Below are 18,369 nucleotides of genomic sequence, written 5' to 3'. Positions count from 1 at the left end.
CATCGATTTTATTTCATTATGTGTGTGTGTGTGTGTGTATGTGGTTATACAGACCTCGACAACACTCTGTCCTGAACTTATAAGCATAGATAAGATGTTTTTTCTCCAGAAATGTTATTTTTGATTATGTTACTCAGGACAAAATTGAAAGAGCAAAAAACAAAACAAACATGAATGTTTGTAAAAACTGATAAAAGGTAGAGGTTAACAAAAACAAAACTCAACTGTACACGCAAGGATAGCATCATCAGCTTTAGCACCATGAGGAAAAAAAAGTCCAAACACCGAATGAGGTAAAAGTTTCGTCTATTCTGAGGCCTGTCCTCCTCAACAACATGAGAACAGACACATCACATATGTTATAAAGTAATGAATGGTCAAGTAACAGTGACTCATTCCTAAGACAGCACCACAATTTGAACTCTGAGTAAAGATAAAAATAAATTCCTCATTAGAACAATAAACACATGAGTGTTGACAAAATCCTCATTTTGTTACACTTGAACAGTACGGTTGATGTTTTACAAGAATTACAAAGCTGTCAATTCAACAGAAATCACACCAGACATGAGGAAGCACAGATTTCACAGTCATGCAAACTAATGTCAGTAAAGTCTCACTAAGATTTAAAGGACCATACCAGTGGTTTTGCATGTACACCTACAGTATATACAAGAGAGGCTCATCAATTTACCTGGAGAGCATGACATCTTTTATCCAGCTGACAGAACATAGTCCAGAAATATTAAAAGCTGAAAACCTTTTCATTACCAGTTTATTCTTTGTCTGAATAACAGATTTTTTTTTTGCTTAGTTCATCAAATGTCAAACCTGTAATAAATAATATTGTAATAAATTGTAATAAAAGTAGCAGCAGATCCTCTTATTTGAGAAGATAGAAACTGAAGATGTGCAGCACAGATAAAATAATTACTGGTTTCATCTTTGCCAAATAATCAAAAAAATCCAACCAACAGTAACAAAACATGAAATATTAGGATTTTGGTCATTTCTTACTGACACCGAAGTGTTAAAAATAAAGAAGACACTGTGACCTGAATGGGAATAAATGTGGAATAAAGCCATGAAATAATCCAGTTTACCTTTAAGAGTCTGTTTAGACATCTTATTGCAAGTAATTTATATTATTTTACACTTTTACGCATTAATGTATCACAAGCATGAGCTTTATTTCAAAATGTTCCTAATAAATGTTTCCACCTCAAAATTAGGATAAAGAGTGCTATGTGATTGGTTGTTAGTTTGGTCTGGCCAATCATGTTACATCTGTACATATTGACTGACAGCTGAACACAATGTCACATCATTATATAAAATGGTCCATTTTGTGATCAAAACTGTTGGAATAAAACCAAACTGACTTCTCAGAAGAAGCAAGATGAAATAACATTTAAAAGGCTTTAAAACAGACTGAAGACTATAGTCTATTATCTGCCCCAGGCAAGCCAAAACAACAACAAAAAATCTTAAAAAAAAAAAAAAAAAAAAAATTTATTAATTAAACATTAATAAACCTTTATCACTGTTTTACCATGATTAAAAATGGTGATCTGCATTTTTAAAAGTCATGATCATTGAGTGCATGTTTCACCCTGAGAAAGATACGTGCTGGTCTCAAAGCACCACAACATCTTCAAGATAGAGCTCATAATGCTGTGCTGTGAACATTGTACACACTTTGTTATTAAAGGGATCAAACATGCAAAACCATTGTTACGGTACTCTTAAGCTACTCAAGTCATGTACATTATGTTTAAGTCAGACGTCTGCACTATCATCGACAGCAATATTAAATCCAGCTGAAATGTTGAGAACTGGTCTCAGTGAGTAGTCACTGAATATTTTTGGTCTTTTATAAATAACAGCCCTTAAAATAGATAAAATGCTAGTACAAATGCAAAGCCAGTGAGGTCACTTTGCACAAAATCACTGGTGCACAGTGAGACAATGACATTTATCTAATTTGGATAAAAATGTATTAAAAGGCAGACTTTAAAACTGGCTAGTTGATTAACTCATAGGAAATGAGAAGAAAATTCATCACGTCAATTACAAACATGATCAGAAAATCCCTGGTAAGATTTCACAATAAAAGAATATAAAATAAATGTTGAAAGAAAAATGTACATTTTTCATGAATTAGATAAGAGGATAAAAGTGTAACTGCAGATTTGTAACCGATAAATCAGTGTTGAGGTAGAGACCTGAGGCCTGTATCACAAAGAAAGTTCAGCAGCTGTCTTTGGGTTACCCGGCTCCACAGTTTAACATGGTATAAACACTGGGCTCCTTAGCTGCTAAATGCTCACCGGCTAAGTTCACCAGCTGTTCAGTAAAGTTAGAGGCCAGAAAAGCTAAAAGATGCTAAAATGCCTTCAGAATTGTAGCCATTTTATCGGGTTAATCAAAACATATAGATTATAGTTGTTTTAATTATATCTGATTAAAATATTCTTTTTATAATTTACTGATCTTATTAAAAACAGTGTGAAATTAATACACAGCTATAATCACTAGACAACAGCTCAGAGTTGTGCAAAAATGCATGTCCTTTCTCTGCGTAATAATCATCACGGGAGGCTAAGTGATTATACTGATGTATAGAAATGTTCCGTTTCGACTGATGTGACTGGGCAGTGCTTGGGCTTTTGATGGGCTCTGGGCTGATCCTCTTAAGTTACTCTGCTCCAGAGGAGGTCAGCTGAGAAGCATAGGTTACATTCGGATTTCCCCTGATTAAAGCACTTTGAATAGCCTAGTGTATGAATGGTGCTATACAAATAAATTTGCCTTTTTTTTTGCCTTTTTTAAAGCAGACCAGATTCCAGAAAACCTGAGCTAAGCCAAAAGATAGCTGGATAAAGGTCTAATCTCGCTTCATGATACAGGTCCATGTTCTGAGCAACATTACCATCTGATCATAGCACCATCATGTATCAAAGGAAACCTGAAGAAATTGAAAGTGTTTGTGCCTGCTGGTGATAGTGGATTGTAGATGACTGACAACTCACAGGATTAAAGGAAGTTGTTACAAACACTTGTAAAAGTCCAACTAGTAGATACTAAAGTGTGTTGTTCTGCTGCTGCTCTCAAATGAAGATTCACTTCACAGCTGTTATTCACATTTGAAATAATCTTTCAGTGGAGCGAAGAGGTGACGAATAACAGGGACACTCCAGGAACGACCCAGGACTTTCTGCCTTTGCATCCGGCCCATGTTGTTCACATCCGTGTAGTGTTTGGGGAAACCAAAGACCCTAACAGAGTCAACCACATGGAAAATGTTGCACTAACGAGATCACAGCAAAACAGACTTTTTAATGTGTCAGTGTCTAGCTCAACCTGCCTTTTATGTATTTTTTAAAAGTGTCTTTTGGTATTTTACATTTATTACATAATGACAGAGAGGCAGGTATGACATGCAAGAAAAGGCCTGAGTTGGAAATGAAGCACAGACACTGTCCCTATGTATGTTATTCACCAGCCCAAACAAACTTAGTGACTGTTATAAATGCTGCTCAAAGAAATAACCCCAACTTTTTGTTTATAAATTTATTATTCCCAACACTGCTACAATTACTACTACTGTGTATCTATAAACATAGAACTCTTAGAAATGACCTCCCAACTTTTGAGTTTAGCTTACAGACTAGGAGGTTTCTAGTTTTGTGAACAGTATCATACTTAATGTTAAATCATAGTTAATGAGCTCTTTGTAAAACATAATGCTGGTTGCAGCAGCTGCAGACCAAATGCTTTCCCTAATGAACACAGTAAAATGAGAATGCAACTGTAAAGGGAACAGCACGTTAAAAGTCAGATATACTTACTGTTCCATTTCAGTGCACCACAGGTAGTCCTCCTTGCCATTCATGGTGACAGGTAGTGGTCCCATCTTTCCCTGCCTTATGGAGTTAGACTTTGTTGTGATGGTGCGTACCTTATCAAACTGTAAGAAGACATGACAAACATTAGGAAAAATGTTTTGAGAGAACAGAGTTATTGACTCTTTTCAGACAGGATGTCTACAGTGCTTACCAACTTTTTAATATTCACTATCAAGATAAAATGTGTTTTACTGCAGCTAATGTAGCAACCAGTGCTGAAAGTGTTTGCTACTGGTCTCATAGAGCTCACTGAGACATCACAGAAAAAGACTATAAAGTGTGGAATATCTCTTGACAACATGCTGTGATCTTTAATAACTTACGATACTGCCCACTGTGAAAAAAACATAACAGAATATTGTTAATACCATTTTTGAGGAAAATGAATTAAACTGTCTGAGAGCTGCAGACAGCCTGTTTTCTGGTTACATTACACTGTTTCAGCAGCAACATCTATATTACACACACAGCCAACTAAATTATTCTACCTTTGCCAGACGCCCAACTTCCAAACAATCCTGAAGAGCCAATTTGTTGTCTAAAGCTGTAGCAAGAGATCTAAAGAGAAAAGAACACTGGTATGTAAACTGTACATTTTTGAGGATTAAATGTTTGTCTTCCAGTGAGAGACTATTATTGTGTATTAGGATGTACCTGTTCATGCCAGGGAGGTTTCCCCAAAAGTAGCGTGCTCTGTGAGCAGGACTAACTTTGACTGCATCAATAAGAATGGGATTACACTGAAAAAAGGGAGAAGATAAATAATGAGCAATAAAATTTATGGTACTCTGTTCATCATCAGCCATTAGGCTGAGAGGACACTTTCACCAGTAGTCAAATATAATCACCTCGAGAAACCTGCAGATGTCTGATTTGTCATTGGCACTCATAAAAACCACATTCTCAAACAACCAGAAGAACGGACGGTCGTCATCCTCCTTTGGCTTCAACAAGGTCAGTATGCGGTAGAACTCAAAGAAAAGCCTTCCAGTGCCCTCTGCAGGACAGAGAGAGATGTAAATGGAGTGATTAAAGAAGAGTTCAGTTTAACCTATACTGACCTCATTTTCTATCTAGTATGCCATCAGTAACTACTTTTTTGCTGTCCAGCATGCATAATCATGTCTGTAGCTTTAACACAAGTAGAAGGAGCTGCATACCAAATAATCCTTTTCGAAGCGGATTGACCATGGACAGGTCGTTACATGGACTGCCTCCAATCAGAAGATCAAATGGTCCCCATTCAGCTAGCTGCAACACACAAATACAGAGCTTAAGCTGAGTTCGTATTTTCCTGGCGTTTAGCTTCTTAAACACACAAACAAAATGATCACAGAGCTGAATGTGCATTCAGGTGTGAGACTGTACTCACTGCAGCTTGTACTCACATGCTTTCTTGTGATGGTGCGAACATCATTGACATATTCGATACTTCCTTCATGCTTGACCATGCCCACAGCAATTGAATCCTCACAAATCTCTGAAGCAATGTAGCGTTCAATCTTGAAGCCCAGGTCTTTGAGCACCAGGTATCCTGTCATAATGTCACAATAGTTCAATTACAAATTCATATATTTTATATATAAACTCCATTCATGCTTTTTTTCTGTCTGACTGAAGCTCCCACATTCTCTTCTCCTCCACTCCTTTTATAACATGACAGGACGGGATGAGTTTGTCTTAAAACTAAAGTAGAGTTTACATCACTTATGCAAAACACAGTGAACCAACCTGTTGCAATGCCGTCAAAAAGTGAGAGCACCTTGATTGGTTTGCGGTGATCAGCAGGGATGGAGGGGTAAACTCTGTGAGGCTCCTGAGACAAAAAGCAAACAGACAACTCTCAGCACCACTGCACCTATTAGCTAATTACAAGAAAATGCAGCAAATTAAAACTGAGGAGTTGAAGCTGTATTTTTATGCAATCTGAAGAAATATAAAACATCTTGTCCGGCAAGGTGTACAACACAGACCACTACCGAAACGTCATGTCATTTAGTTTTCCCATTTTTTAAATTTAAAAGGTTTTCACCTAGAACAACACATCACCTTTTGATGCAATTAAGTTGCCAATTTTTTGGTGTCTAATAGTTTTCATATTGAGAAGTAAATTATTTTAAACTCATGTTAAAAAAAAAAAAAAAAAAATCAAACTTGGCCACAAAAACAGCCTCCAAAATAACCACAGCATGAACACCTCTCTGATAAAAACAATAAACACAAACTGTTGCATTACTGGATGTTGATAGGTGTTCCTAATAAACTGAGAACTTAAGTGTTTCTCCTCACTGAACCTGTTTCCGTTGGTACAGCCAATAAATTGTGATTAATGTGTGAACTTATACTTTAATCTGCTCAACACGTGAACTATAACAACACACTGGGAGTTGTGGAAATTTCTTTAAGGTTTGAGAGCTGCTAATTCTCAAGAACAAACACAAGTGTGATGAATCATCTCAGATTTAATTACGTGCGCACGGAGAGAAGTCTTACAGAATTCTCTGTCTTTTCTCTGCAGAATTCAGGTTTATATAGCTTGACAAAAAGGGGTGGACTCAAATTGGAAAAGACCCCACATGTTTGTTCAGGTGTCCTCTATCCTCAGGCCTTTATCAGCACTAAAACAAATTGTTGGCAGTTATTTACAGGCCTCTAAAACACTAAAACCATGCTGTATAGTGTGATACGTACAAATGACATGGCGCTGTTATTGACAAACAGGTCTTGGACCTTAACACTCCAGTCTGGTCTGAGTTTGAGGTTTCCTTCACACTGTGATGGCTCACACACATAACAGCTCCAGGGGTCAACATCTTTCAGCTTGTCAAATGTTCCTGGGCTTACCAGGATGTCCAGACAGTCCTTGCAGAAACATCTGGGAAAGAACATGAATGTTAGAAAACGATAAATGTACAGACACAAGTAAGAAATGATTTCTAAATGTATACACTGGCAGTCCTCTATATTTATTAATTATAGAGACAGTTTTGCCCTTAGACAGTGATTTTGCCCCTTTTACGAACAGTCACCAGTGGAGCTGCACCAGTGACTGTGGCATATTCATCACAGGCACATAAACAATAATAATAAATTCATAACACAGTCAAATCTGGAGACACGTGTTTTCATGCTACAGTGTACCCTACAGTTTAAAAATAGTAACAAAGTAATCCAGTGACAGTAGATTCATGTACCCCTCTTGCCCCCTTTTAGCATTAGAGGTACAGCTAATAATGACTTAGTTGTGTGTACATGATTACAGTGTTACAAAAACAAAAAACAGCTACTGGTATACTGGTCTGTGAGAGATACAGTAGTACCTGAGGACTGTTTACCTGCAGCAGCTGGCATTGCCACACAGAATGACCTCTAAGCCGGCACAGCACACAGTGCAATACGACTGGTAGCCATCTTCATCGTAGCGGTACAGTGTTTCAGTGAAGTTCTCCTGCAGACAGTGATACGGTTGTTTTGCAGCATATGGGATGTTAATGGCAGCTGTGTATCAGATGGAGGTGAGACACTGACAAACTGGTCTGGAATGGAGCAAAGCAGACACAAACACATTGAAGTAGACAAAGACAGATCATTAGGGATATTGGATTACCTTGCATTTTAGACAGAGGCCACCTTCAAACAACGGGTGCTGCACTTCAAGCTCAGGTGATCCACAAGACAAACAAAAATCTGAAATAACAAACTAGTACCTTAGAATTGAGAACTTTATGGTTATATCAAAGAAGATTTTAAATCTGTAATCATACTATCACGCAAAACCCACCTTCAATGGTTTTGCCTTTCTCTTTGACCCTTTCTGTTATTGATTCTGTGAAAATAAATCACACAGGAAAAAATGATGATAATCATGACATGAGAGTACTCTCATGTTACTTGATTGGGGAACTAAATGTGGACAAAAATAATGAATACCTCTGCTATACGTGATGGTGGAAGCATTTGCCTTATTTTTAAAAACATATTTCCTTTTAGCTGGAGGCTGGTAGTCAGATGGAAGCAAGTCAGAAGATTCAAAACGTGCAGCAGAATCTTGAAGATCACAAAAAGAGGAATGTTATTCAAAAAAACATTTTTTCAGACTGCATTATGATACTTTCAGTGTTTTACGATATAAGACTAGAGTTATTATTATTCATCTTCTGATATACTACTGGCTATATGTGCACTGATTATACAGCACATAATGCATTTTTTATGGACTTTTTTAATGTGCACATACCAGGAGGTAAGAATCCTTCAGGTCCTGTGGGCAGAAATCCTTCAACAGCCCAGTCTACCATCAGCTTCAGCTCTTTTTCTTTATTTCCTTCTGCCTCCGCAAAAGACTTCCTACATCGCTCACCTGCCAACTGCAAATTACAGGTGTGACCAAAATCCAGAGCACTGGTCAAACATTTTCTGGCACTGAGTTAACACATTCCCTCTATTGATTGTGAGCAATCTACCTGACACCATAATACATGAAACATCTTTGATATTTGTTCCTGTTAGCAGAATCAAATGGTCACTCAGCTGTAGAAAACATTGTTGGAAACGCAATGTTTGTTAAATTATTTTTTTCATAGAAAAGGGTAGGTCATGCTTTTGAAACAGCACATCATTTGATTTCAAACAGAAGTCAAAGAACAACCAAATAGCTGCTGCAGCCAACTTCCCACCTCACTTATTTGTTGCACAACTGTTGCAGCTAATAGATATTAGGGATATTTTATTTGGAGAGATACAACCAAATATGCTAGTTTAAATGTTCTGGTATATCTTTGATATGATAGATAACTCTTATGCCAAACTCAGTCAAATTGTATAAAATAACTGATGGAAATAAAATGGAAGAAGATTTGGTAAAACATGATTTAGTAAGAGACAATTTTGGTCTCTTACCTCTATGATCTGGTAAATGGCTTCCTTGTAGATGGGCAAGCTGGCAAAGGAATTTTTGCAGAAGCACTTAGTGAAGGCACTAAATGGCATTAGACCGTCCGTACCGATCTGCAACAGAAGACAATACTGATGTAAAAGTCCAACTCAACACATGTGAAGTATTTCTCTAGCTTGAGTACATGCACTGCACTTCTAACCTCTGAGAACATCCCATCTCCAAACCACTCCACCCTCCTCATACCAGGAGGAACTGGCTTGGTTTTCCAAGGCATCACCATCCCAGGCCACCAGGAAAACCCCTTGACTTTGCCCCACACCAGCTCTCCTGTCAGAAACCCTTTCCCATCCTGCAAATGTCAAATCAACAAAAAGAGGAGACATTATATAAAACCAAATTTCCATTTCAGAACAGACAAAACTATAACACAGATATTTTGTGCATTTATTTTCCTGCTAGTGTAACAAGTCACCTGATAGGCATTTTTCCGTCGTCCTCTTGGCGTACTTTTAGTGGACAGTGGTGAATCCTCTGCCTGAAAGTCGACCACATACAGAGCAGCGACGTCAAAGGTAAAAAGTAACTTAGGTAAGTGACAACTGTATTACTCACAGAATAACCCTTACTGTAATTGTTTTTGATAGTAAGTTTAGGTATTTCTAATTTCACCACCAATCACTTACATAGTCCTAGTTTTTGATATTTCATTTTTAGTAGATAATCTACTAAAAACATCACCAATAAAATTACCCAATAAAATCTGTAAACATAAATTTCGCAACACAACATGGTAACACACAGACTGGCAGATTATGTTATACTACTTTTGTCAGATCTCTAATCTGACTTGGCACCAGGTAAACAAAGCGAATAATTAATCTTAAATGTATGTTAGATGTGTTGGAGGCTTCTGATACCTGGTTCCGATTATCATTTGTTAAATCAGCTCACACTGTACAGATCAAATGATAGTTGCAACTAATTTAACTATATTCATTATTGATTAATATGTGCATAAGTGGCATGATTTGTCTATAAATTGTTAGATATTTGTGAAAAATGCCTGTAATGATTTCCATCAGCTTAAGGTCAATTGCCAAATGACCTTTTATGTAAGTTTAAAACTAACACAGGGACTACTGTTACCAGGTAAACATGGATGTAAACAAAGCTGAATTTAAAATACTTTGGAAGTAAGTTTTGCAAGTGCTCCATGAGAAAGGGAAAGTACCTGACATGTTTGTTAGGATACACACACACACACTGTCTTTTGGGGGCTAACACAATCTACTTTTGTTTTATTACAAGAACACTCCACAGGGTTTTTGCTAAAAGTGACATTGCCCATTTCAAGTAGGTGCATTTCCTGGCTGTACCTGTAACAGTGTTTGCTACAGGTCTGATGATGTCGGCTGAAAAACCATAAAATGACAGAACAGCCTCTGTCACACCAGTCTCATCTGTGGTTTATAACAGTTCCCGACAACAGCTGGCAGCCACATCCAAAAAGCATATACCAATGTTAGTGCCTATGGAAGGCCAGAAAAACTTTTGGAAGTCAAATTTAAGACTTTTTAATATCTTCCATGGCCTTTCTTTATGAAATAGCAAATATGTAATTATGTGGTGTAATTACTACTGAGTAATTAATAATTGTAATAAGAGTTTTTTCTGTCTAGTTGCATTTCAGAGGGCAGAGAGAGGTTGTAGTCTGGTAGTATACTTGAGTATACCTACCACCTCATCGTGGGACTCCACACCCTTTTTGCTGTCCTTATCAAGATCTGTGGGTTTGCACCAGTTGCTAGCACCAGCCTGAAACACTGTACGGGCCTGTGGTTTCTGGCGCAAACTGTTCTCCCAGCCAAAACCTCCCCTACTGGTCCTCTGAGAGACAACATACCCTCATTACACACATAAATACCATGCACATGCAAATGTACTCTAAAAAACACACACCTTTATGTAGGCAAATTTCTCAGTCATGTTACAACATGAAAATAAATTAGTTTATGCAGAAAAGGCTGCTGCTGGTAGATGTGTGGGACTGAAGAGTAGAAGATTCACTTCATTAAAAAAGCAACACAGAATTTAAATGAAGCCAAATATGATGCAGAAAAGAATTGTCTGTGGTTCCTGGTCTCATGAGTCTGTATGGATTGTCAAATTTTATCGTCAGTCTTGTTAACCCAAGTTACTTTTGCTCCATGTAGATGTAGTGGATGAAGCATAAAAAGTGGATAAAAAATATATAGATCAAATCTTTTACCTCTTTCGATGAGGCACCATTCCTTCCAGATGTAACATCATGATCAATGCGTAGCTCTTTGAAAGGAAACAGAGTGTAATGTATCACAGTATGAGCTGAGACCAGAGACATAAAAACTGCATTCTGTCATGTTAAAACTGAACGTCTAGAGATGATACCCATCTTTCAGTTAAGACCCTTCATTAGATTTTACTACATTTACAAAAGCAAATTATAGGAGTACAGTTTCACTTTAATAGTAACATCTTAAAACTTTCTAAATTACACAAGCAAAAAGTTAAAATGGTTTTCTTACGGTTTATTTTTGTAAGGCGAACTTCACATGACTTCAATGTCACATTAAGGCCATTCAGTTCTAGAAAATCAAAGCAAAAATAACATCAAATTATCAAAAGCACTGACATTATACACTTCATCTTAACCTCTTTTTGAATGAACAACATTCAAATCAAAGTCATCTCATAAAAACTGGTTTATCAGATTATTAAAATACATCAGGTGTGTTGCTGATGCTGTCAGTGAGACTGCTGTCGAATGTGACGTCACACTTACTTTCTTGTAAAGGTTCATTCTCAGAAAACAGCGCGGTATCTCCATTCTCTAAGGCCTGTGACAGGAAATAGAGCAAGTGCACACCATTAATCAAACACACAATAGGTAAATACTTACAAATGATGTTGCTACAGCTCCTGCTATTTTACATACCTGAGTAAAAACTTGCTGAGCATTAAGTGGTGGAGAGGGTAGAGACAACAGGGTCAAAACTAGCTTTCTGAAGATGGAGGTTGGCTTGGTGTCCTTCAGCACACTAGCCCAGTGTTTGTCCAGTGAAACCACTGCGGAGTCCTTTTCTCCCTTTTCACTCTCTCCCTCCTCTGCCAGCTGATACTCAAGAAATTCCCTTGTGAGCTGGCTGACCTCCTCAGGGGAGCTGCAGATTCCCAGCTTGGTCCCAAGCTCCCCGACTGCTTTCCCTGTCACTTTCAGCCTGCTCTGGGGATTCAGCAGCTGAGCTATGCTCCTTAGCACCCCGTCGCTTAGAGGCAGCTCCTCTGCAATGCAGCCAGTGAGTGCAATGTAGAAAGACATTACCTCTTGTTTTAATAATGGCAATGCCTCTGCAGCCTCAGAGTTACTCAGGAAGTCTTCCACAGCTTTTCCACCCAGATTGAGTTCAGGGCTTGATAGGTGGAACTTCTTGTTCTTAAGGATTTGAGTATCACGTTCTTTGAGGAAGCGAGCAGCAGCTTGTGGATGAAGGAAGTAGGAGGTGTAGGTGCCCAGCAGGCTACTGGCTTCTTCTAGGATGAGCAGCATATCAGCACATGCAGCTTCGTCCTGTGTTTGCAGATGCTTTTGGAAACTATGCAAAGGATTTAGGGCCTTCTCCAGGAACATAAATCTCACCCTCACTTTGGGATCCTGCAACTGGGAGTAGATTAACTTGGCTTTGTCATCCTCCTTGTCACAAGAGCTAAAGTAAGACATGAGATCTGTCCATATGTCCAAGATTTTTGTGACTAACATCCACGACTGAAGGCAGCTGGTGTTAAGATCAATTGTTGCACTGTCCACAGTGATATCTGAGTCAAAAAGATTGGTGAGGTTGTCATTCTTCGTAGGGCAAGAGGAGTAGTGGGCATGGATGTGTGCTATTAACTCTTGAGTGTGACTGGATAGCTCTTTAACCCCAGCACTGCAAGCAGCATCAGCCATGGTGTACAGTCCTCCTAAGGCTATGAGGTGTGGGTTGAGTTCCCTGAGTTGTGAGCAGATCTGCTCTGATGCTTTACCGCTAGCATCACAATAAACAGCAACAAGATTATGTGAGGGTAACCCAAATTTCTTCAAGGTCGCCACCACTGCTGCTGCTGTTTGATCTCCTGCATCATCCACTGACTTAAGAGCATCCAAAAATCGGATGCAGTACCTGGAGGTTTTGACATCAAAAAACCCAACAAGGACCACAGAGACAGTGTCATCTTTTGCCACCGTTACCCCTACATAAATGTATACACAGTAAGGCGTGTGCTGGCAAACGGATGTAATATTCTTGAGGTACTGCCCCAGCTTACTAAGTGCAAAATGTCTAGACACTTGTTCGCCTTTATCTGAGCCAGTGTAACATTGCATGTGAATAAATCGAATAGCTGTGTCACTACAGGGCAGCTGGTCAGAGTCGTGGCTTTGTGGGATGGTGCTCTTGGAAGATGTAGAGCTTTTCATGTGTTTGTTCGTTTCTGCATGTCGCCTGAGATCAGCAATGCCTTTATGAAATGTGTTCAGGTGTGTAGCACATGAGCGGCAATAAGTATACTGCTCTCCAAGAGTGCTACATTCGGCCCAATCAAAAGTATTCTTCCATTTTTCAGTGTAATGGAATTTTGTAGTTATTTCAGTGTCATTCTCATCTGTGTCCAATTCCAATTTAGAGCTCCCTGACAAAGTGAGAGAAAAAAATTTAGTAAAAGTACTATGAATAATCTAAACACAATACAATCCCTTATTTTGTTATTAAGCTGAATGAGAAAATGTCAACTTACATTTCTGAAATGGTTGAGATACCACTATAGGGCTGACGTCATGGCTGTTCCTCGCTTTCACAGGGTCGTAGTCTTCACTTTTCACATTCATCTCATAAAATGCCTTGAACCACCTCAAGATCTCAAAGTTCCTTTTAAAATCCCCTTTTATAAGCTCTTCAACTGGAATGGTCTAAATCAAGACAAAGAAGACATGACAAAATGTTAAAATTGTAGTCCTTGTCATCACCATTTGATTGACAGACAAACTGATGAAAAAAAGCCCTGCCTTCTACAATATTTTCCTTGAGTCACATAATCTAGTTATAACTAATACACAATTTGATGTATTGTATCCAGGAGCACAAAAACCATCGGTGTGGTCCTTGTAAGTCATTTTTCCCAATTACTGATACACTTTAGAACTAACACCCTCTCCTCTGACAAATCTAACAGTGAAGTAAAATGAAAATTGCAATGCTGCTCCACTGGAGAAAATGTGCATACCCTTGTGATACCGCTCTTGCTGAAGGCCTCATTGAGGAGCCTAAAGTTGTGCTTATAGTCATCTTCACCTTGCGCATCAAACTTCACCTTGGTCAAGTCAACAGATCCAGGAATAACCCAATTCGTGATCTGACAGTGACATGCACCTGTGGAATTACACACACATGAAGACAGCTCCAAACAATGGATGGGAAGAACACTCTTTTGCTGTTTTTCCAGTAGCAGTGGAGACACTGTGAGCTGAGCTGTGTGCAGGCATGGCCAGGCCAGATGTGCAGTAATGGAGCACAATTCACTGTGGCTGTTCCTACAACATTTAAGACAGATCCACTGTTTGCTGTGTAGAACATTCTAATTGAGTAGTGTTACTACAAAGGTTAGTCTGCTAACTCCATGAGAAATATAGTAGATTTCTAATAGCTATTCAAAATAAAACATTGATGTTGGTTTTAAAATGGAAAACTTACAGTATAAAGCAGCAGCTCTAATACAACTGTGAAACAGCTGTAAATTAATCCCTTAATAGCAAATTAAGATTTATATAAGAAGGTATGAAGTGAAGTGAAGTGAAACTCCAAACCGAAGCCATCCCATTACAATTTACAAATGTACTCTGAGCTGAGCCTGAAACTTTTAAAATCAGTGCTTTCTCTCTCACCACCAGCAAAGCACTTTACTACCAAACCCATCCTCAGTTGGTTGAGGAGATCACCATGGGCAACTACATACAGCCACAGCGACATGGATTGGCAAAATTATACAGCGCTGTGCAGTCAAATGTGTGTATTCATGGGTTGTTGTGACTTAACATGCCTGATTTGGACCAAAGGAACTGTGTGGAAAAACTGAACTAGATCTGCTCATACTGATAAAGCACCTGAACCCAGCTCCCGCACATCTTTGAAGTTTGTCTTCAGCAGGTTGTTGACCCAGGCCAACAAATGAAAGCGGTTGGTTTTATCATGGAGGGAGTCTGGAGTGACAACCACTGTACTTGCCATCCTGCAGCTCTCTAAGAAAGAAAACAACAACCAGATTTTTATAAATTCCGAGTATTAAGAATTATTGATTAGATAATCAAAAACCTTATTGTCACAGTTACCCTAGGTTCATGTCATGGCCAGAACAGTGGAGTATAAGTCACTTTTAGTAAAAACAGCCTTGTTGAACCAAAATAAAACCATATACAAGTCACTGTGGTGTATAAGTCACATTAGAAATGATGATGATGATCATATACTGATTCTATTCTAAATTAGTTTAGTTAATTAGTTTCAGCCACAGACTTTATTACCTGCACTTTGAAGTCCGCAGTTGTGCACTTTGTTTTGGTTGGCATTTTCACTTATGTTACACTAGGAGTTGTAGTTTAGCATGAACATAAACGTTTTTACTTTTTCAGTGGTACAATATTATCTTTAATTGAGTCAAGAGTCGCATCTAACGCTAGTGACTACTTGGCAAAATTACTATAAATATCCACATATAAGTTGCTTCGCTGTATAAACTGCAGTACAAGCCAGAGGACTAAAAGAGGTGCGACTTATAGTCCGGAAAATATGGTACAATCATCTCAGTTTTTATTGATGTAGGTTTTGCAAATCTTGCAAATCTGGCAAAATCTTGCAATTTTCAGTCAATGTCATTGTTGCTGAATGTTTTTTATTCAGCCCATATGCTTCAATGCCTGTTGCTTTGCCTTTTACTTTGCTTATTGCTTTGCCTGTTACTTTGCCTATTGCTTTGCCTGTTGCTTTGCCTATTAAATTTGCCATCCTTTGACCTGAGATTTGCCTCCAAGTCATTTTTCCAAGACAATAGTCAGTTTACATCAGTGTTTTAGAAACTTCTGAGCTGTCTTAACAAGTTCACCAAGTAAATAAGGTCAACTGCCTCAATTAGACCTTTAGCAAATTTCACAACTACTGATGTTGCTGTCACAGTTGGGAAGAGTAGTTTCAGAGGGAAGTACAGGGCAAGTCAGTAATATTTTCAAACAATCACTAAAAACAAATTGGATCATTTTCCTTATCCTTATCGCCAATGTTGACATACTACAGAATAATTAGCATCACTGTAGTTTTTTTCAAATACGTTATTCATTCAGTATTGACATAAAGGCTGTGATCTAGATCTTTTCTTTTGAAGGGGGTCTGATCAAATAGTTCCTCTAACGAAACACAGCTCTCAGTATTGGCACAGCTAATGTTTAGCCCCTACCCCATGACTTTTAGGAGTGGGGGGTGGTGGGTGAGACTGGGCCAATGGATGAACTGCCTAATCCTCTATTGTCTGACAAGACTGTGGACGATAAAGGCCGTGGTTTTCCTATCAGGTAACCTTTACTTCTGCATCTCATGATTTTATCTGACCATTTTTCATGGGTAGTGTACAATAAGAGGGCGAGCTGTGCTGGAGCTGACTGCTACAGGACACCGGGCCACGCGGCTGCCGTGTCGCCCTCCCCTTTCTCCTCAACGTATAGAAACCGTTAATGAAGTCTCGCGTTGTTCATTTTTTGCCGCGAACGTTCCTCCTCGACAACTTTCACTGAGCAAGAAACTTGAGCTTTATCATCTAGAGTAAAGTTGCCTGTTACTTTATACACCAATAACAAACACACATGTTCACCGCGAGTGAAGAGGCTCAGTGACTAACACGTTTACCGGCTTTTCAGATCTGTAGTTAGTTAGTTAGTTTTCAACATTTTCAAGTGAAATGTGGAAATTTTGTATCGCCGCTATGAACTGATTTCACGTGTGGGGGCGAGCTTTATGTTCTATCTTTATGTTGAAAGAACCAGTTAAAAGTGACGGCTACCCATTCATGATCTTTTCAAGAAAATGTAATTACAGCTGACTATCCGTGCACATGCACGTTATTACAACAGCGAAACCAAACTATAGCAAACAATAGTAATCATTACTAGGAAGTCAAGCAGCCCTCGGCTCATGAGCCTTTCTGTTGATTTCGCCACCGGTCTTTGTGTTGTGAGCCTGCACAAGGTCGCACTCAAAAACCGGGACGATAAAAACTGTAGCGACATGAATGTGCGGTATAATCCATACAGCGCCTTGTCGGGAGAAAGTCTGAACACAAGAGCGATGGGTTTGAATGAAGACAAATTATGGATAGCTTACCTCTCCCGTTCCCACACAGCTACAGATGAACCTCTTAGCTACATCAAAAATCTCATCTCCGACAGGGTGCTCGGCCCCCGTGACGTCCGCCCTTACCTCGAAGCATCCATTGGACGACCGATGCGGGAGGCTGTCCCGTAGCCGCACTGCTAGCTATGAAATTACCCGGGGTTTAGTTAAGCCCAGCCCTCTCAAAGGGAGTACAGTGGGTTGATCAACACCCGGGAAATAATTCAACATTAGCGCTACGTCGCTGCAAAGGGGAAAAAAAGCTATTTAAATCTCGATTAGCGTTATTTCTGAAAACCACGGTGACCACTAATACAGCTCCCTGCCAAGAGTTAAAGCTAGGCTAATCTTATGCTAACACCGCCGGCAAAACTCCATGTCGCCGATTTTTAGTTGGACGACTACCGCTAACTCTTACAATCTCATTATTCTAACCTGCCTGAAACATTAAACTCCTAAACATGAACTAGTGACTAGGCTACCTTAGCATTAGCTATCACACACACCCTGTAAAAAGGATGAACGTTAGCTAGTCAAGTCTTAAGTTCCTACTAGAAACGGGTCACATGTACATGTAACTCACTAACCGTATCTCACCGATGTTAGGCCGGCCAACTACCGGCTAACTAATATTAACTACCAGCTGTATCACGATTGTCTCTGCTACACGGTGACCATAGTGCAGACCAACATAGCACTGAACCGTCGAGTTACATCTCTAAAATGTATTCGTTATACCGATACAGGTGGTGAAAAATGTCGGCAGAAACATTTTACCAAAGAATCGTAACACTAGCGTTAAGTAGTTGATACACCCAACTAGTCTTGGCTTGGTTTCAGGTATTGCGGCTAACTTTTTTTTCCGACATAGTAACTGTTAAAACACTTCTTCTTTCTTGTGGTTTGTATTTCTCGATAGTAAAAACCACGAGAAGTAAAAACCAGTTTATAACTGGCAGATTTTCGCGGTTGTTACACAAACACGCAGTAATGGCGGATGTGTCGTGGTTAGCAGGCCTGTTTCCTGGCCCCACTCAGTGCACTGTGTAATGGCGGAGCAGGTGGAGGAAGTGTTACTCCACGGATGGGTACACCAAAGAGAAGAGTGCACACGGTG

General features: G+C 39.1%; 1 protein-coding gene across 3 annotated transcripts; it reads right to left on the bottom strand.

Moving 5' to 3' along the window:
- LOC113145375 (uncharacterized) lies at positions 1-17,374 on the bottom strand. Of its 3 annotated transcripts, XM_026332023.2 has the most exons (26): positions 17,244-17,374; positions 14,981-15,115; positions 14,104-14,249; positions 13,618-13,789; positions 11,780-13,512; positions 11,627-11,681; positions 11,370-11,429; positions 11,075-11,130; positions 10,543-10,692; positions 9,278-9,340; positions 9,005-9,154; positions 8,808-8,915; positions 8,146-8,275; positions 7,839-7,955; positions 7,690-7,734; positions 7,516-7,595; positions 7,244-7,356; positions 6,600-6,783; positions 5,640-5,724; positions 5,297-5,442; positions 5,069-5,159; positions 4,757-4,905; positions 4,563-4,648; positions 4,397-4,466; positions 3,852-3,970; positions 1-3,278 (listed from the first exon to the last, which is right to left on the bottom strand). In XM_026332023.2, exons 2-26 carry the CDS (start codon positions 15,102-15,104, stop codon positions 3,137-3,139), a joined length of 4,374 nt encoding a protein of 1,457 aa, XP_026187808.1. In that variant the 5' UTR covers positions 15,105-15,115; positions 17,244-17,374; the 3' UTR covers positions 1-3,136. The 3 variants fall into 3 exon arrangements, with proteins under 3 accessions (XP_026187808.1, XP_026187807.1, XP_026187809.1); XM_026332022.2 differs by having other exon boundaries at positions 4,397-4,648; XM_026332024.2 differs by lacking the exon at positions 10,543-10,692 and having other exon boundaries at positions 4,397-4,648.
- Between the last annotated feature and the right edge of the window lie 995 nt (positions 17,375-18,369).

This window comes from Mastacembelus armatus, chromosome 7 (assembly GCF_900324485.2).
Source record: "Mastacembelus armatus chromosome 7, fMasArm1.2, whole genome shotgun sequence".
In the NCBI taxonomy this organism is placed as follows: Eukaryota; Metazoa; Chordata; class Actinopteri; order Synbranchiformes; family Mastacembelidae; genus Mastacembelus; species Mastacembelus armatus.
Note: the sequence above shows the minus strand (reverse complement) of the source record. Positions and strands in the feature narration are given on the sequence as shown.